The 21882-nt window shown below is 35.5% G+C and overlaps 2 protein-coding genes across 3 annotated transcripts in view; both read right to left on the bottom strand.

Annotated features, from left to right (window-relative positions):
• Positions 1-21882, bottom strand: part of nsd1a (nuclear receptor binding SET domain protein 1a) — a 1446438-nt gene that overhangs the window by 917027 nt on the left and 507529 nt on the right. The window lies entirely within an intron of this gene.
• Positions 11062-21882, bottom strand: part of synpo (synaptopodin) — a 61676-nt gene continuing 50855 nt past the window's right edge. For both annotated transcript variants that reach the window (XM_087282028.1, XM_087282029.1), the window contains one exon: positions 11062-12686. In XM_087282028.1, coding sequence (XP_087138154.1) covers positions 12018-12686 — 669 coding nt within the window. In that variant the 3' untranslated portion in view covers positions 11062-12017. The remainder of the gene's footprint in view (positions 12687-21882) is intronic.

The following is a 21882-nucleotide window of genomic DNA, read 5'->3' as shown; positions in this document are numbered from 1 at the left end:
ACACGGTGGCTCAGTGTTACAAAAAATAAAAACAAAAGTGCGTCACAGTGGCCCAATGGGTAGCACAATCACCTCACAGCAAGGTCATTGGTTAGAAAAAAAAATCTAATTAAATAAAATAAAAAATAAAATATAAAAAAAACAAAACAAAATAAAATAAAACAAAAAATTAAATTAAATAAAATTAAAAATAAAATATAAAAAACTAAATAGAATAAAACAAAACAAAAAAATCTAATTAAGTTAAAAAATAAAATGTAAAAAACACACAAAAAATTAAATAAAAAATAAATAATAAAATATAAAAAAACGAAATAACAAAATAAAATAAAACAAAGCACAACAAAAAAATAAATAAAAAAATAAATAAAATAAAGTTTACACCCCTGCATTAAACCAAAAAAGGTGACACGGTGGCTCAGTGGTTAGCACTGTCGCCTCACAGCAAGAAGGTCTCTGGTTCGAGTCCCAGCTGGGCCATTTGGTATTTCTGTGTGGAGTTTGCATGTTCTCTCTGTGTTGGCATAGGTTTCATCCGGGTGCTCCGGTTTCCCCCACAAGTCCAAAACACATGTGCTATTGGGAAATTGGATGAGCTATATTGGTCGAAGTGTATGTGTGTGTGTGAAGGAGTGTGTTTCCCTGTACTGGGTTACAGCTGGAAGGGCATTCGCTGGGCAAAACATATGCTGGATAAGTTGGCGGTTCATTCCGTTGTGGCGACCCCAGATTAAAAAAGTGACTAAGCTGAAGGAAGTGATGAATGAATGAATGAGGTGCATGAAAAAAAGTGTTGCACAGTTTGTGTTTGTAAATTCAGTGACAAAAATAATCAAGAAACGGAGAGCTTTACATCAGAAGATGAAATTATTTATTTGTGTTTATTGACATAATTTAAAAACAACTGAAGAGAGAGAGAGAGAGAGAGAGAGAGAGAGAGAGAGAGAGAGAGAATATTGCGGCTGGATATTCAGACATGATATCAAACTTAAAGAAAATGCATACGGAAATTGAATCATGCACAACATCTCCAACAATCCAAACCAAAAGCTGCACACACACGCAGTCAGGGGCTGTAAAGCATCTTTGAAAGCGATAAGATTATTTCTCAAGTGCCGAGTCACTTTACAGCTGATGTCCCTGTCAATCAAAACTGCTCGTATGCTCAGAAATCTGCTGATGCGCGACTCGAGTGTGCTGCTGATCCAGTATTTGTGTGCAGGATAATATAATCAGCTCAGATGTAATTACAGAACAGTAAATGCATGGTATAAACAAGTGTGTGTTACCTTTACTACACAGTATACGTTGTGCCCTGCATGTGAGAAATACGGTTGAAAAAGATGCACCCTCCCGTGAAAATGTAACTCTTTTTTTAAAATGTTTTACAAGTGCTGTTTAATGGAGCAAAGAACAAAATATACGTTTTTTCAAATAATAAATAAAAAAATAAATAAGTAAATAAATACATATACATACAATACATATATATATATATATATATATATATATATATATATATATATATATATATATACAGTACACACACACATTTATTTACTTATTTATTTTTATTTATTATTTGAAAAAACGTATATTTTGTTGCTTTGAAAAATAATGTAAAATTGAATTAAATAAATAAAAAAATAAAATTCAATAAAATTGTATTAAATATTTTACAAGTACTGTTTAATGGAGCTTATTATTATTATTAATTATTGTTATTAATACTGTTTCTTGTTACATTATATCGTTTAAAGAAAGTCTTATTTTTGATAGGTTTGACAAAACAAAATAAAACAAAGCAAAACAAAACAAAATAATTAAATAAAAATAAATAAATAAATAAAACAAAAGTGCGTCACAGTGGCCCAGTGGGTAGCACAATCACCTCGCAGCAAGGTCACTGGTTCGAGAAAAAAAAATCGAATTAAATTTAAAAAAAAAAAAATGTAAAAAACAAAACAAAATAAAAAAACACAAAAAATAAAATAAAATAAAAATAAAATATAAAAAAACTAAATAAAATAAAACAAAACAAAAAAATCTAATTAAATAAAAAATAAAATGTAAAAAAACAAAAAAACTAAAAATAATAATAATAAAATATAAAAAACAAAAAACAAAACAAAATAAAACAAAGCACAACAAAATAAAAAAATTAAATAAAAAAATAAATTAAATAAAATAAGCAAAAATAAAACAAAACATAAATAAAGTATAAAAACAAAACAAAAAATAAATAAAAAATAAAATGTAAAAAAAATGACAAAAAACAAAACAAAAAAAGAAACACAAAACAAAACAAATAATTTTTGTTTTTATTATAGTAGTAGTAATATTAATAATAATAACAATAATTATTAATAATAACACTGCATGTTAATAATAACTTACATAGTTAACCTAATTAACCTAAATAAAACTTTAAATAGCTCTTTAAGCTGAACAGTAGTATCTTAAAAATATTTAAAAATTCTAATTTCACAGGAGGGCTGATAATCCTATCTTCAACTGTATATCAGTCAGGTGTAACGCAGTCTGTTTAATGGAGCTTTTTAATACATGATAAACCTTGAAATATATGTGAAATGTCTACAAAATCAACTATAGTGTACCAACAGAGCACTGCATCACCAATCAGTCCCTTTTAAAGCATATACTGTATGCGAGCTTGGTATGACAATAGCAAACTAAGCAAAGGTGCATTAATGAACAGTGGCATTCAGATCAATCTGTTGTTCCTACATCTGACAATACTGTAGTGACCAAGAGTAAATACTACAGTGCTTTTGAAGCAGTATTTGAATTACTATGTTGTGGTAAACGGTGGCTCAGTGGTCAGCGATGAAGATTGCTGGTTTGAGTCCCGGCTAGACCAGTTGGCATTTCTGTGTGGAGTTTGCATGTGGGGGTGCTCCGATTTCCCCCACAGTCCAAACACATGCGCCATAGGGGAATTGAATAAGCTAAGTTGGCTGTAGTGTAGGAGTGTGTGGCTTGCAGCTGTGTAAAACTGGATAAGTTATCGGTTCATTCCGCTGTGGTGACCCCTGATGAATAAAGGGACTGAGTCTAAGGATAAAGATGTATGAATGACTCATCATTATTGCAGTTGTTGCTGTTAAATATGAAAAATGAAATGAAGCTCACTGGTTAATATTACAGTATGCTGTAGCATTCAATTACAACTAGTTAATACTGTAAAATTCACAGTATAACCATGATATAGTTTAAAAACACTGCAGTATTTACTATAGTATTTCCTCATATGGGGTGAAAACATACAGTATGGACATCCTAATGCTCTATATTTCCCCTTTGTTGTGCATCAGACCACATGTTTTATTTCAGTCATGTCATGAATGTCAGTCACACTGTAAAAAACATCCATAAATTAGCAGTTTTCCATATTTTTTTTATTCATATTTTTATTTCTGCTTTTGAATTCCATTATGGCAGCTTGATCTTTCTTCCAACAACTTTTAACTATGAAAAGGTTGAAAAACTTGACTTTTATTGACATTTTTATAGTTTGCAGCGCTATATTGTCTGGGTTGGCGTTGTATATTACGCTACAAAAACCTTGTAATCAGTGTTAGAAAGAGTATTGAAAAATCATACTTAAGTAAAAGTACTTGCCTAAAAATGTAGTGTGAGTAGAGTAAAATCTGTTGTAAATATTACTCAAAGTAGGAGTAAAAAGTAGCCCTTTTAAAAGTACTCATGAGTAGTGAGTAGAGAGTATTATGCTGTAGAAAGCTGATGCGTTTACATGTCATTTGTGGATGTGTGTAAACGTAACATTCTGTAGTGCATTTAGCTATTGTCCAGCAGGCACACAACGTCATAAAAGGTTATTATTAGGTTAGATTTAGGTTGTGATGTCAGGTGACCAAAATCTAGTCTAGCCAGCATCTAAGGACAACATTATTTTGATGTCCAATAATGACGTCAAATGATGTTGATATTTGGTTGATTTTAGGTTGTTAGAAAGTGACCAAAATCCAATGTCGAGGCGACAACTTAAACTAACATCCTATTGACTTCAAATACTGACATTTATTTATCAGGTATGGCAACCAAAATTCAACATCTAATAGACGTCATAGTGGTAACATCCACACATTGTCAAGCTGTAACATCATTAGACGTTGATATTTGGTTGGTTTTAGGTTGGACATTGACATTGGGCTGACGTTGAGTTCTGATGTCAACCCGATTTCATTTCCAAACAAAATGCAGCGTCTCCACGACATTAGGGTACAATTTCAATCTGATGGCAGGTTGACGTTTTGTGTCTGCTGGGTGTTTAAGGCCATTTCGGTCATCATACAGTAAACATCCATCATCTTCTCATCAGTGACATGCATCTAAACCAGGGGTGCCCATAGTCAGCCCTGGAGGACCGGTTTCCTGCAAAGTTTAGTTCCAATCTCAATCAGACACACCTGGGCTAGCTAATCAATCTCATACTAAGCTTTCTAGAAACATCCGTGCAGGTGTGTTGAGGTCAGTTGGAGCTAAAATCTGCAGGACATCAGCCCTCCAGAACTGTGTATGGGCATCCCTGGTCTAAACAGTCTCTAGGTCAATGCGTGTAAAGATTTTGAACATCTTCTTGGACACTTTTAAAGCTTCCAAACTGTTTGCTGCAATGTAAAGTGCACATGTCTTGAAGTAGTTCGTAATAATGCAATTTACCTTCAATGTGTGGTTTGATTGGACGGGAGTTACAGGACTGATTTTTCTAATCCACAGACAAGAATAAAGTAGTTCTACTTTAAAAATAAAGTAGTGACTGCAGGTTGAAGGAAAGTACTGGAGTAAAAGTACAGATACTGCACTAAAAATGTACTTGAGGGAAAGTAGAAGTAGACATTTTTAAAAACTACTTAGTAAATTACAATTCCTGAGAAAAACTACTCTATTACCGTCATTTGAGTGTTTGTAATTAGTTACTTTACACCACTGCTTGTAATAAACTGGCAGCCCATTTTCTGTTATTTTACACACTTATTTCTCTATATATTATTATATATATTATATATATATATACATATATATATATATCTATATATATATATATATATATATATATATATATATATATATATTATGTATATATATTTTACATTACTAAAATGTCAATAAAAGTTAAGTTGTTAAACTGTAGAGTTGAAATTTCAACACCAAAATTCGTCAGAACAGAGATCAACACCCCATAATGCAATTCACATGAAGAAAACACTTGTGCATCACAAAATACGACGGCTGTTATTAATGAACCGATATGTTTTACAGTGCAGTATTGAACTAATAAAGAAACCGCATTGCATTTCAAATCTCTAGCATCTTTCTTTAATATGTATCACAGAGAATTTCCCTTCTCTCTCATACCTCGAAAACCTGGCTGTGTCGTTCTGTCTATACACCAAAATGGACTCGCAATCAGAATTAAGCACAATCAGTTCCTTCCAAGACTGACTTGAGTCGTCCTACGAGTGTCATCACATCCCATACTCTCACACATTGTCAAAAACACACTGTACAAAAAGCAAAAAAAGGGGTCAGTCCCTTTTATATTCATATACGGTCATGTGAAAAAGTATAGACACCCTATTGAATTGCATGGATTTTCTCTATCAGGACATCATAGAATAACAATTAGCAGGTCTTAAAGGGATAGTGCACGCAAAAATGAAAATTCTGTCATCATTTTACTCACTATTTACTTGTTCAAAACCTGTTTGAGTTGTTTATTTTTTTTCTGTTGGACACAAAAGGAGATATTTTGAAGAATGTTGAAAACTGGCAAACATTGACCTCCATAGTATTCTTTTTTTTTTCCTGGAAGACAATGGTTGTCTACAGCATTCTACAAAATATCTTATTTTGTGTTAAACAGAGGAATGAAGTGAAGTTTCACAAACTAATTTCGAGAGGAGCATGGATAGGATTGACTGGATCTGGTCCCTATCGCTAATCATTAGCTAGCCAATCGGATCATTCCAAATTTAGCAAAAATATCCAGCCTAAACTTCATTCCTCATCTTCGTTTTGTGCGACACGGCGGCTCAGAAGGTCATTGGTTCAAATACTAGTTGAACCAGTCTGCACTTTCTGTGCAGAGTTGATCTGTTCTCCCCATGTTTGCATGGCATTCCCTGGGTACTCTGGTTTCCTCCCACAGTCTAAAGACCTATAACACAAAATGAAGTCCCAAGCACCTAACACTGTACGTTCACACTTTTGTGGCTTGCAGTCTTTTTTATTTTTATTTTGGGAAGCTCTCGAGAACTACCTGATCTTGTAACCCTCCTAACACTCACTGACCAGGCGGGAGCCTTGGACTCTTCTATCACCAAGTTCAGGGTTCTCTCCCGGGACAGCACCTGCTAAAATAGTCAATCATTATCTAAGTGTAAACTCTTGAAACTAATAAAGGTTTGTAGCCACTTGGGGGAGAGAAATAGTGAGTCAATTTTAATTTTGGGGTTAACTATCCCATCTCATGATGTGAAGTTTATTTATATACTAATTTCAAGAGGATCATGTGATATTGATTGTTCTCAGCTGTTCCCTCATCAGCTCATGATCGATTCTCCAGTCAGATGATTCCTTACTGACTACAACTAACCAGAGTTTTCTTATCTCAGTATCTTCGTCTTGAAGACCCCCCCAACCCCCCACCAACCCCTACTCCCTATCATTTCCAGATGGGCGTCACAGCAGCCCAGTGTTTAGCACTGTTGCCTCACAGCAAGAACGTCAGTGAACGTCTCCGGTTTAAGTCCTTACTAAACCAGATGACATTTGTGTGTGGAGTTTGCTCATTCTCCCCGTGCTCATGTGGGTTTTCCCCGGGTCTCCGGTTTCCTCCCACAGTCCAAAAACACGCAACCTAAGTGAATTAAGCATTCACAAAATTGATCCCATAGCCAAGCTCTTAGCGAGTACACTTCTCCTCAGCCATCCATATTTGTCATTTAGCCAGAAATAAGCTGGGGGAGTTCATCGCGATCTACCTGAGCTCAAACTCCCCTCTTGCTCTGCAAATAGGAGGGAGCCCAAGGCTCGAAGATCTCATGAGCTCAGTGCTCTCTCCCGGGACAGCAAGCCAAAAAAGCTTTATAATCATTCATCAGTTAGTGTGAACTCTTCTTTAATATGTGTTTGCATTGTTGTTTTTATTCTGTTGAACACAAAAGAAGATGTTTTGAAGAATGTTGAAAACCTGTAATCATTGACTTCTATAGTATTCGATTTTCCTGGAAATCAGGTTACCGGTTTTCAGCATCCTTCAAAATATCGTCTTTTGTGTTCAACAGAAGAAAGGAACCCATAAAGGTTTGAAAACACTTGATAGTGAGTAAATAGTGAGTCAAATTTAATGTTGGGGTGAATTATCCCTTCAAAACAGCATCACATGGCATCTCACACTGTTTTATTATGTATTGAACTAAAGAGAGAAAAGCTATGGGTTGGATTAGCCCTCTCTGACCAATTTGTTTTCATGTTCTATATTGAGACTTGATTTTTCCAAACGTTAAGCCAAATAATTTATTGAATTAGTTTTAACTTTCTGCATTGTAGCTTGGTACGGTTATCTGAATGTGTCAAATAAGAACTCAAATAAGGTTGAGTAGCCTGGTGAAGGTGGCAGGCAAGATCATTGGTTTTTAACCAAACTGGTCCAATGGTAATTTAGTATAATTGTGTTGTAAAGAGAGCTCAGGGTATCCAATGCACCCCGGAGCACCCATTATACTTTGTATTTCAGCTGCTGCCATCAGGACGTCGTTTGCAGGATAAATAGAACTAGAAATTCTTTTATAAAGGTGGCCATAGGTCATTAAATGAGTCTAAAGGGGAGGGAGATGCACCTACAAAATGATGTATTGTATGTTGTGTGGTAATGTTTTGTTAATATGTACATGGAACTTCGCCTGTGTTACGACATCTTGCTGCAATTTTTGTTTCCCTAAACGGGATGATAAAGTTGAGTCTGAGTCTCACGCCCCATTCACACGGGGCTTCAGCGTCAACGCTTGACTGAGGGCGTGTCTGAAGTTGGGGCTGCTGTGATCGTTATAGAAGCGTCAGCCAATGAAATTCAGTCAGCAATAGTCCACTGTCTAGCTGGTGTATTTGCATACAGTGATCTGATTGGCTGACGCTTCCGTCGGCGCTTGAAAAGTTGAGCTAGTCCCAACTTCTGCAGCGAGCAATGCCTCTGAAGCGGCGCTGACGGATCCACAATGCAGTTTGGCAACGCCTGACGTCATCCATTTAAAGTGAATGGGAAGCATTGACGCCCCGTGTGAAGAGGGCGTAAAAGATCAGATCCTTTTTTAATGTCCTGATATGTAAAACTTGTATTTTAATAAAGTGTCCAGACGTTTTTCACATAACTGTAGGCATTTACAAAACAAGGTTATTTATTAATACTGCTTTGACATTTTTTTCTTTGGTAAAAAGCATCATCAGAGTTTTTTGGTAAACCTTTCCGAGTCCACATCCAACACTTTCTTCATTAGGTTACAGACAGCTGTGTAGATGAGAGCTGTGGATGGAACTGAACGACAATACAGTCAGGATTCTGTTCTTTTGAACTTCAGATGGATCCAAAAACACTGAAAAACGTTTTCAATATGGATAATGATTAAAAAAATCATACCAGAAAGATTTCTGAAGAATCCCGCAACAATGAAGTCTGGAGTTTTTAAACAGTTAGTTGGGTGAACTAACCCTTTGACCTATTCTTTCCTGAATTCTTCCTGTTCTGGGGTGCGTTTCCCAAACAACGAGGTAACTCGCGGCTGAACTACCATAGTACGATGCACCATTTGGAAAAAAAGAATGATTTATTGACGAGTGTTTCCCAAAACCCATAGCGTCTCTGTCACAGATCCATAGTTTGAACCACGTTAGTTATAACGTAAATCGCCCATAATGACGCTCTAAACGGGGTGGAGTAACAACTTCTTTAGAGTAGAACCCCATCATTTCTTTGTGCAAAATATATTGTTGTACACACACACGCATTTAAAATATAATCCAATATTAGATTTGGTAAAAACATGCACTCGCTTTCCATATTAACTGAAATATATGTAAACGGCACATATAGGGTCTGTGTTTCCTTTACTAATACTATTGAGAACATTACATATTCTATTCTAAAACATAAAGCCACTTACAAAAGCAAACACATATTCACACATTTATATCATGTATAAATCATATGAATTAAATTAATTATGAGGAGATTTATTAATTAATGAAATACAATATTTATTATTCATTAGGAAATGAAAAAAAATACTAAATTAATAATAATATTAATGATGACATTACTATTATTTTTATTAAGTAGGACATTGTTTATTATTTATTTATTTATTTATCTATTCATTTTTATTTTTTATATATATATTTATTTATTTATTTTTTAAAGTCTACTTTTACAATTTGACATGCAAACCATTGCAGAAATGTTCTTACCAACAGGCTCATGTCATATACAGTACAGATACTTAATAAATAACCTATTATAAATTAAAAGCATTAATGTATGCTGTTTGTTTTCACAAGCTTTGGAGACGTAACATAAATTACGCTTTTAAATAATAGGCCACCTATAGATTTCACCATGAGCCACGAGTGCGTTTCAAATGACATCAACGTTTTCAAAGTGCACTGCGAAGGGAGCACAATTGTAAACATTAAAGATCGCTAAAACTGAACTGAAAAAATAGTTTGAAAGCAAATTACACCGGAGAGAAATGAGCTTAATGCTTTTTTATTTTTAATAATTCCAACTTTGAATGTTAGAGTGTTCTAAATGAATAGGGCATATGGGAGGATAAGTGGGAGTAAAACACAGCCAGGAACTATGTTTCTAACTACAGCTCCAGCGGTGTAGTTGAAAGCATGTATTTGCGAATGCTTGTTGGAACAACGGATTTGGGAAACGCCAAATCAATGAACTATGTTTGTAACGATGGAACTTGCAACCTTAGTTGGCTAACGATGAATTTAGGAAACGCACCCCTGACTGATCAAATATATTTCTGAATAATCATATGATTTTGAAGACTGTAGTTTTTTACCAATGAGTTTTTCTTTTAACAGTACATCTTTTGAAGTTACTCATTCCAGAATTGTCCTGACCCAAAACATTTGAACAAATAAATTCAGCCTAAAGGGTTAGTTCACCCAAACAATAAATACAACTTAGTTTTGAATGCTTCAAAATGTTGTATTTTTTAAAGTGCCGACTGATTTCAATATGAAAAAAACAAATCCAGAAAGATTTACGAAGGATCATGTGACACTGAAGACTGCAGTTTTAGCAGTAGGCTAAATCTAAGGGTGCTTTCACACCTAGACTTTTGTTTCAGAACCTGCCTCATTTGCTCAATTAGCGTGGTTCATTTGGCATATGTGAATCCACCAATCGCGCTCGGATCCACGGCAAAACAATCGCTCCGAGATCGCTTGAATGAGGTGGTCTCAGCACGATTGAAACGAACTCTGGAGCAGATCGATTGTAGTGAGAAAGCAATACGATCCGAGCCCGGTTATATCACAGTGTTTTATAGATATATATATAGGCATATGGCAGGAGCTCATTCAACAGACCTCCCAAGTCTCCCGGAAGTTCCGGGAGTCTCATGCAAATGCACAGAGACTCCTGGATGCTAGGAGTTGTCTCCCGGAAGTCGTGCGTCTCACTCCCAGTCCTCAAATACGCCTCGCACCCTTCTCACCCCTCCATATCCCATTCCTCCTCGCTCTTCAGACACGTTGCGCACACCTTGTCAAACACTACTAAACCACCACCCCCCCAACAGCTGAGCAGGACTCTGCAAAATAAACCCTGACACTCTGACCAATGTGAGGAGAGTTTACTCACACGTGACTTGTTTTAGCTCTTTTGGTCCGATTAGAAACTTTGCCGTGTGAAAGCGAACCGCACTAAGAGCGAAGAGCAACAATGTAACAATTTTAGGGTGCTTTCACACCTGTAAATCGATTCAGTTGTTCTGAACAGAGATTACAAATGTTACATTGTTGCTCTTTGCTCTTGGAGCGGTTCGCATTCACACTGCAAAGTTTCTAATCGGACCAAAAGAGCTTAAACAAGTCACATGCGAGTAAACTCTCCTCCCATTGGTCAGAGTGTCAGGGTTTATTTTGCAGAGTCCCGCTCAGCTGTCAGGAGAGGTGGTGGTTTGGTGGTGTTTGACAAGGTGCGAGCGACGTGTCTGAAGAGTGAGGAGAGAAGTGGTGGGGAGGGTTGAGATGGGTGCGTGACGTGGCCTATTTGAGGACAGGGAGGAAGACACGAGATTACCGGGAGATTATCATTCATTTGCAGGCATCTGGAGACTCGCAAAATTTCCCACCCTACTCATAAATCTCTCTTCATATAGCCGTATGCCTATTACATATCCATAAAACACTGTGATATAACCGCGCTCGGATCATATCGCTTTCTCATTGCAATCGATCCGCTCCAGAGTTCGTTTCAATCGAGCCGAGACCACCTCATTCAAGCAATCTCGGAGCGATTGATTTGGCGCGGATCCGAGCGCGATTGGTGGATTCACATATGCCAAATGAACCGCGCTAACTGTGCAAACGAGAGAGTTTCTGAAACAAAAGTGTAGGTGTGAAAGCAACCCAAATCCCTGTTTCAGACATCTGAATTGATTCACAGGTGTGAAGGCACCCTTAATTTTTGTGTGAACTAACTCTTTTTAACATATTCATTCCTGAATCATCCTGGCCCAAAACATTTGAACAAATAAATTCCATCAGCTGAAACGGTTAGTATTAAACATTTTGTGTGAACTAACCCTTTAACCTGCTTTTCCAGAATCTTACTGACCCCAAACCTTCGAACAGATTCCACCAGCTCAACAAATCCACAGCGCTCAATCCTTACATTCATTATTCAAGGCACACTTTGGTCAATACGCTGAACTCCGGCTCCAATATAAGTGCTTCTACAGGTCTTCAGAAATGCCTCCTCTTTTGACCTGCAGACCTGCGCTCCATCCACGAGGGCAGGTATTGTAGCTGCGAGGCGCTGGCGAATCCTCAGACTCCAGCGATGCGTCAGAGTCGGTCAGCGAGCGCGTGTTGTACAAACGCACTGGCGACTGCATCATCCGGGTCGGAGACGGGCTGGTTAGTGTGGGCGAGCGTGCACCAAGCATCCGCGGCTGAAATGGACTGATTGGTTTATATTCGTAAGGCAAAGTCCCGGGGGAAATGGGGAGATTATTGCGGCCGGGAGACGGACTGTTTTTACGCTTGGCGGCGTTGATGATGTTTTTGGCTAAAATGCGGTGGTTGGCTTTGGTGTCCGGGATGACGGCGGGCGACTGGCATCTGTTTTCCCATGGCGGAGACACTGGAGAGCTGCTGATTGTTGGCTTGTAGACTCCTGGAGATGAAGTGTCGGTGGGCTCATATTTCGGGACGGGTTTATGGATTGGTGTTGGTTTGTAGATTGGGCTGGAGGACACTAGGGAGCCGCTGGGGGACCAGACCCCGCTAGAGAGCACCTCTGGGCTGGTGAAGCGTCGGCTGAGGTTGGGGGTCCTGCTGGAGGTGGGGGTGGTGGAGCCAGGACTGGGAACCGGACTGGGTGCTAGGATCTCCTGCTTAATCTGATGGAAAATAGATGAGATTGGTCAAATTAATTTTTGCTTTGTAAGTATTTTAATTGGTCACAGCACACACACACGCGCACACACGCACAATGCACAATGCACAATTTGATATTTAAACATGAAAACGAATGACATGTTTTCAGGTTATTATATACATAATATACATATAAAAGAAAAATTATAAGTATATTCACACACACACACACACACACACACACACACATGCACACACACACACACACAAATGCTTGTTTATATTTATATATATTTTATTAATATGATTAATTAAATCACTTTTATTGTCACATCAGCAGCAGCATGTGTACTATGATGACTGAAAAGCTTAGAGTATATAAGTACATTTATTTATTTAGTATTTTTTGTATGTGTGTGAGTATTTATAAATAATACATACACAGTTCACGCATATTTACAGTTGAAGTCAGAATTATTAGCCCCCCTTTGATTTTTATTTTATTTTTTAAAAATCTTTCCCAAATGATGTTTAACAGCGCAAGGAAATGTTCACAGTATGTCTGATAATATTTTTTCTTCTGGAAAAAATCTTATTTGTTTTATTTTGGCTAGAATAAAAGCAGTTATTTTTTTTTTAAAAGCCTTTTTAAAGACAAAACTATTAGCCCCTTAAAGTTATAGTTTTTTCCTGATCTACAGTCTACAGAACAAACCATCGTTATACAATAACTTGCCTAATTACTCTAACCTGCCTAGTTAACCTAATTAACCTAGTTAAATGTCACTGTAAGCTGTATAGAAGTGTCTTGAAAAATATCAGTCAAATATTATTTACTGTCATCATGACAAAGATAAAATAAATCAGTTATTAGAAATGAGTTATTAAAACTATTATGTTTAGAAATGTGCTGAAATAATTTTCTCTTCGTTAAACAGAAATTGGGGAAAAAATAATCAGGGGTGCTAATAATTCAGGAGGGCTAGTAATTCTGACTTCAACTGTATATATAAAGAACAGTTCTATTCTCATGCCTGATTGGCTGATAGCCGTGCAATATTCTGCAGTAACAGCACTCCTCAGCTTTCGGTATTACTCCACAAGGGACGTGCACACATAGGGCTCGAGCTGTGCCGTGCACATGCCCTTTTTAGTCTTGGATAGAAAGTACCCTTCCAAAATGAACTGAAGTGCCCCAAAATATATATATTTTGGGGCACTTCAGTTCATTTTGGTAGGGTTCATTTTGGTAGGGCACTTTTTATCATATATATATATATATATATATATATATATATATATATATATATATATATATATATATATATATATATATATATATATGTATGTATATATACAGTTGAAGTCAGAATTATTAGCCCCCCTTTGAATTAATTTTTCTTTTTTAAATATTTCCCAAATGATGTTTAATAGAGCAAGGACATTTTCACAGTATGTCTGATAAAAATTTTTCTTCTGGAGAAAGTCTTCTTTGTTTTATTTCGGCTAGAATAAAAGCAGTTTTAAATTGTTTAAACACCATTATAAGGTCAATATTATCAGCCCCTTAAAGCTTTTTTCCCCCCGAACTATAGAACAAACCATCATTATACAATAACTTGCCTAATTACTCTAACCTGCCTAGTTAACATAGTTAACCTAGTTAAGCCTTTAAATGTCACTTTAAGCTGTACAGAAGTGTCTTGAAAATATCTAGTAAAATATTATTTACTGTCATTATGACAAAGATAAAATAAATCAGTTATTAGAAAAGAGTTATTAAAACTATTTTGTTTAGAAATGTGTTGAAGAAAGGTTCTCTCTGTTAAACAGAAATTGGGGGAAAAAATAAACAGGAGTGAATAATTCTGACTTCAACTATATATATATATATGTATATATACCTGGTATGTTTTACTATCACAGAATATATATATATATATATATATATATATATATATATATATATATATATATATATATATATATATATATATATATTTTATATATATATATATATATATATATATATATATATATATATATATATATATATATATATATATATATATATATATATATTCTGTGATAGTAAAACATACCAGGTTAGTATAGCTTAATATAAATTTGTTAGATTTCGCACAGTAATTTTAAAACAAAAGTTAACATATGACTAATATATATATATATATATATATATATATATATATATATATATATATATATATATATATATATTACCATTAATGAATCTTAATTAATCCTACAATACTATACCAGCTAAAGTATCGTGACACCAAATAGTATTGCAATAGTATTCATTTCTCAATCTATACAGAAAATTACTATACAGAAATACTATATTTTATGCATTTATAGGCCTACTTGAATAATTCATAATTCCTCTATGGCCAAAAAGTATTTGCACATTTTACTTCACGTAAAATGTATTCTTTCTTCTAGTTTATTTTATAGATAACTGACTAACAAAAATACATAAAAATACACATACAAAATATACAGAATTAAATTTGTTACAAAACATCATTTTCCCAACAAAACTAGGCTATATGAAGAGATCAGAAATTGTTTCAATGATTGCTGTTTGGTATTTTGCTTTTTTCATCTATTTTTTTTTTCAGTCTCATCAGGTAAAAATCCGAAGTAATTTAAAATTGCACTTTGTGAGTGGTTCATTTATGACTGTCATGGTTGTTGTAGCTAAATCATATTAACAGGAACACAAATGAACCGATTCAGTTAGGAAACGTGCAATAGGCTACCAAAAAAGGTCTGAATTCTACAGTTTTGCAACCTTAAAGAGCTCCACAGACTATTAAAATAAAATGGTCTATTGTTGCACAAACGTGTGAGCACTTCAGTGATTTTTCCACATGCAACATTATCTACTGTAGATAAACCATTAATGCCGATACTATCGTTCACAAACTACAATGGCACCGCCAGTATTTTGGAGCCATGGTATAGCAATACTGCCATAATCCCAGGGCACCATAGAACCATAATATTTACACTGTTTAGTGTATTATACTAAAAATTCAGTTCATGTATTCAAAATATTTTCATGCTTCATAATTTCATGCTTAATTTAAGGTTAAATTTTAACTTTATATTAAGGTTAAAATATATTATTTTAAATATAAATTTTATATTTAATATTTAAATTTTAAATTCTTTTAAATATAAATTTTATTAAATATATTATAAAATATCTTATATATATTAATTCAGGTTTTCTTCACCCTCTTTGCTATCTAAATATATAATTATGTAGACAATTTACAGCCTTTATAAATACAGAAAAGACCAAGGAAATGTCAAACGCATTTGCTGGGCAGATGATGCAGCACAGCGAGGTGGATAATTTTATTTAGCTGATAAAATTAAAACTTTGACGAGTGCAATGCGCACATGACCCCAAAAAAAAAATCCAATAGAGCATGTGACAATCCTGGCTGAAAAACACTGATCCTTGCTGAGCCCTGCATACTATGTCATGATTCATTTCTCACAAGCACGTTTGTCATAAACATATAGACAGAGATTAATGTTAGTGCAAAGAAAAAGAGATCTCATGCCTCAGTAACATTTTACAATAAGGTTGTATCAGTTCATAATGCATTACCTAAGATGAGCAAACAACACATTTATTACAGACTTTGTTCGTTGTTAGTTCCTGCTAACTCACGATGCATTTACTAATGTTAACAAGCCTGCATTTGGATGTAATAATGCCTCAGTAAATGCTAAACTATGAGTATTAAATGTTTACTAATATTGTTTCTAATTAGTTCATGTTCATAAATACAGTGACTAATGAAACCTTATTGTAAATCGTGACCCACGCCTCTATATCAGATCACAATGCAACGTTTTCAAAACATTTGGGAATAACTAGCCTGTAAACAAGCGCCACTGAAACACACCAGCATGCAACTTCAGATGTGACACTATAGATATCATGCACACACTGTTTATTCTCGTCCAAACTCTGAGTAGTTTCCCAGCACACCAGGATATCATGCCATCTTACAAACACACTGCCAACACCACTAACCTTTACTGAGATATGCATTTGGAAACCGCTGGGTTTGTTTTCACCTCCAACAAATGTGTTTTTCCAAACATGAGAGAGGTCAGAGGTCATTACATTCTCTATATATAATCTATTAAATGACCTTAATTAATTATTAATATAATTAAATATTAAAGGGACAGTTCACGCAAAAAATGAAAAAAAAAAAAAGACTATTAATCTTCATCAAGTGGAGACAGACTTTAAGAGTTTCTTTCTTCTGTTGAACACAAAAGAAGATAATTTGAGGAATGCTGAAATCTGGTAACCATTGATTTCCATAGTAGAAATAACAAATACTGTGGAAGTTAATGGTTACAGCTCTCCAACATTTTTAAAAATATCTTCCTTTGCGTGTAACAGAAGAAAGAAACTGTTAAAGGTTTGAAAAAAGTAACTGTTGAGTAAATGATGACAGAATTAATTTTTTTGGTGAACCCTTTAAGCATCTTCTGACACAGTATTTATTTTTTTAATGCATTTGCAGCACGGAGGCAGCTGGGTATGTTTTTCCAAGCATAAGAGAGGTCGGAGGTCAGAATGTTCGCTATATATGATCTATTAAATGCACTTACTTTATCATAACACAACAAAATATTAAAGGGACAGTTCCGAAAAAAAAAAACGAAGAAAAAAAAACTGACTATTAAATTCCCTCAAGTAGTTACAGACTTCAAGAATTTCTTTTTTCTGTTGAACACAAAAGAAGATAATTTGAGGAATGCTGAAAACCGGTAACCATTGACTTCCATAGTAGAAATAACAAATACTGTGGAAGTTAACGGTTACAGGTTTCCAACATTTTTCTAAACATTTTCTTTTGTGTTTAACAGAAGAAAGAAACAAGTAGATGTTGAGTAAATGATGACAGAACTAAATTTTTAGGTGAACTAGCCCTTTAAGCATCCGCCAAACACACTTTAATGCATTTGCAGCACTGAGGCTGATAGGTTTATTTTCACCTCCAGCAAATGTTTTTTTCTAGAATGAGGGAGGTCAGAGGTCAGGACATTCTCTATATATAATCTATTAAATGCACTTACTTTATTATTAATCTAATTCAATATTAAAGGGACAGTTCACAAAAAAATAAATAAATAAAAAATACTGACTATTAATCTACCTCAAGTGGATACAGACTTGAGTTTCTTTCTTCTGTTGAACACAAAAGAAGATACTTTGAGGAATGCTGAAAACCAGTAACCATTGACTTCCATAGTAGAAATAACAAATACAGTGGAAGTCAATGGTTACAGCTCTCCAACATTTTTCTAAATATCTTCTTTTGTGTTTAACAGAAGAAAAAAAAAACAAGTAAATGTCGAGTAAATGATGACAGAACTAAATTTATGGGTGAACTTGCCTTTTAAGCATCTTCCAACAAACTTTTTTAATGCATTTGCAGCACTGAGGCTGATGGGTTTGTTTTCACCCGCATAAGTGAGGTCAGAGGTCAGGACATTCTCTATATATAATCTATTAAATGCACTTACTTTATTATTAATCTAATAAAAATATACATTAAAGGGACAGTTCAAGCAAAAATGGAAAAAGAAAACTGACTAATACTCTCCCGCAAGTGATCGCAGACTTTAAGAGTTTCTTTCTTCTGTTGAACACAAAAGAAGATATTTTGAAGAATGCTGAAAACCAATAACTATTGACTTCCATAGTTGGCAAAACATATACTGTGAAAGTAATGGTTACAGGTTTCCAACATTTTTCTAAACATCTTCTTTTGTGTTTAGCAGAAGAAAGAAACTCATAAAGGTTTGCAACAAGTAAATGATGCCAGAATATTATTTTTTTGAGTGATCTAGCCTTTTAAGCATCCGCTGAACACACTTTTCAAATGTATTAGCAGTGCTGAGGCCGCTGGGTGTGTTTTCACCTACAGCAAATGTGTTTTTCCAAGCATGAGGGAGGTCAGAGGTCAGGACGTTCGCCTAAAGCTCAAGCCCGCAGGGGCCTGTTTCAGCTCAGATGTGCGTTTTTCAGGGCAGGTCAGGAATGTGTAGGGCACATGCATATTCAGTCTGCGTTAAAAAGGGTTTCTGATTTCATTTTGGGTCAGAGCACCACACGGCGGGCGGCTCTGATACGTATGTTCTTGTTTTGTTAGTGCATGTGTGTAGATGAAAACAACACGGTGTGAAAATATTCTAGGATTCTCTATAATAGTATACAGAAACAAAGACTATTGAAAACAAGATGTGTCACTCATATAGTTTGGAATGGGGAAAAGTGCATTGGTCAATATGGCGAAGGAAGCCCCGCCTACTAGTACAGGAGCCAATCATGAATCGTTATAAACTGGCATATCTCCAAGGGTAAAGCTCGTATTAGACTTGTGCTTTTGTGGTCAATACTTGCATCACAGACGTAAGAAAAACATCCACATAAAGCTTGACATCTCTACTTTTAAATGAACCCGCTACACTTGAAAATACAAATCTTTCAGGTTTTGTAATCTGTATGAAACGAACGAGAGGTACAGACCGTCCTTTCAAACGCACAACACATTACAGCAATTTGGAGAGATGAGGAGGTCACCAATGTCCTCATAATTCACCTGCTTTTTGTAACACCCGCGTCATTCCCATGTCTTTATACAGATTTGTGTCCTGATATGTCACAAAAACACGTTCACACACACACACACACACACACACACACACACACACACACACAAAATAAAAACAAATGTAAAGGAAGACGAAAGCCACACAGGAAGTTCAGAAGATTAGTCAAGTAAAGAAGATGATACAGAATGAAAACCAGAGGCAGATCAGAGACATTGTTTTAATGAAACAGAGTGGACAAAATCAAAAAGAGGAAAACATCAAGACTAGAAACAGACAGCATGAAGCAATAAAAAACGATGCATGACTACTAAACTCAAAGTTACTGCTTTATATTGAATCCTGCAGTCTATGCACACTATATTAAAAGTACATATACTCTCACGCAGCATGCAGGCTGTAAACTACAGCAATAATCAAAGAAAAGCATACAGAACTAATTAGGAAGGAGAAAAGTGCAGGTGCCGTGCCATGAAATACGGAGGCCCTCGCTTCTTACAGCTCACAGGATTAAATTATATGTCGCAGATCATAAAAGGCAAGACACCATCTGCTAAAGTGCTTTATGAGACCGTACCAACTCCAACCTGAACACTTGGAGGCGAGCGCTGGAAAAAGACGCACTGGATTTGTAGCTAAAATACATCTGGCATGAGCACCAAACTAGTTCTGGAACTCGCAGCTGCAGTAATTTACAACGTCTTGATTTATAAATGAAAGAAAAAGAAAAAAGTTCCATTTACTTCCCTCTGGTGGCCAGTTCATGAACAACACCATCTGAGTTGTATAAGAAAGCATAGGACTTGGCATGTGTTGCCTCCCCATGCAATAAACAATAACAAACATGAGACTAAAGGTGCAATATTTATGGTTTCCTATTGCTATTTTTTGTGGTTTGTTTCTAAGTAGACAGTTGACTAAGCTTTTTTTTCTTGAGGCAATTAAATGCTGAAGCTTTTACCATGGTATAATTTGTTTTTATCATGATATTGACCTAAGTGCCAAAAAAAGAGATAATTTAACCAGTATAATAACCCAAATTACTTAATGGGCCCGTTTCAAAATGGAGTGAAAACCTGAGTATTTTAACCCTGAAATGAGAGAAACTCTGGGTTCTCCGTTTTAACATGGCAGGTTTGTCAAACTGGAGAAAGCAGGGTAAGTCAAGCCTGTTTCTGAAAGAGAGGTAACCTTAAAGGTGCAGTAGGTGATTGTCTTCAGAAACATTGTTTGTTGTGCTGGTTGAAAGTCTCTTCACAGTCCAATTGTACTGATTAAAGTAAATCATCTAAATGTGTTTATATGTATTTTTATATTCTGGGTAAAGCATAAAACTAAAAAATGTTCATGCAATTAAATATTGTCGGGCAGACATCTCCCATAAATCCGATAAGCTGCTCAGACTGTCTGTCAGCAAATGCAGATTCGGACTTCTGCGCATCTGTTCACGCAGATCCGTCATTAGCGCGTGCCCTTCTGCATAAGTGGCCACGCGGTCACGAGACAGACCGGGAGAAATCAAATGCTGAATTGAAACTTTTAAAAACCTGAATCAATATTGGAGTTACTTTAGCACGCTGGAGGAAGGACGACACCATGGCTGAAGTATTACTGTTAGACAGGTCATGTTCTGTGTTAAAACTATTCGAGTCAGGCTAAGCTTATGTTAGATTGTGTTATGAATGACTTATATGCACAGACGTGATGTTCAGCCACTGAAATCTCCCAGTGAAAGATTGATGTGATTATTTTCAGTTTCATAAGGTCCTTTAACAGCATCGATAATGTAGATTTATATTTAGTTTGACAACAAAACATCAGTAATTAGCGCTATTCCGCCTAGCCTGCTTTATTGAGCTGAAGTTGCTTTTATATTCACATTGGGTCATTTTTTAACACTGACAGCCTTCCTATACTGTTTACCATGCTGCTCTGAATATTCGCTCTGAAATAGCATGTAAGTGTGGCTAAGTAATAAATGTAATTCCTGCACGGCGCTGGCTAAACACTAACTGACTGGCGAATGACATGAACTAGTGGGTTGTCTGTCTGCTGTTGTGCGCGCACCGCAATTTCAGGGGGTGTGGCTTTGAATCACAGTCCCTCCTCGCCGTCCAAAGATAATATTCGCAAAGCGATTCGCATTTTGGCAGATCACCTACTGCACCTTTAACTCAGAGTCACAGTGGTAACCTAACCTGGTCAGAAGCAGGTTTTATTCTCTAAACTCAGAGTTTCTGTCAGTCTCCTCCCTTTTTTAAAGACAAAGCGGTATTTCACACCTTAGCCTTACATTTCCACCCACCTATTTTAATGCTCATTTTGGATATGCGCATGAAAACGATTGATGGAAACGTCATGATGCACATAACTTTAAAAAAATATGCATAAAAAAACACGCACATAACTTAGCAGGATAAACTTTTATACGATAAGAAAAGATGTGCACGAACTGCAAGGGAAAAACTTTTACCAAACAAATTCCAGTATGTGCATTCAAAAAAAAGGTTTGTTATAAGAGATGATGATGATGAAAATGTG

Source organism: Danio rerio, chromosome 14 (assembly GCF_052040795.2).
Source record: "Danio rerio strain M-AB ecotype USA chromosome 14, GRCz13ab, whole genome shotgun sequence".
Taxonomy (NCBI): Eukaryota; Metazoa; Chordata; class Actinopteri; order Cypriniformes; family Danionidae; genus Danio; species Danio rerio.
Note: the sequence above shows the minus strand (reverse complement) of the source record. Positions and strands in the feature narration are given on the sequence as shown.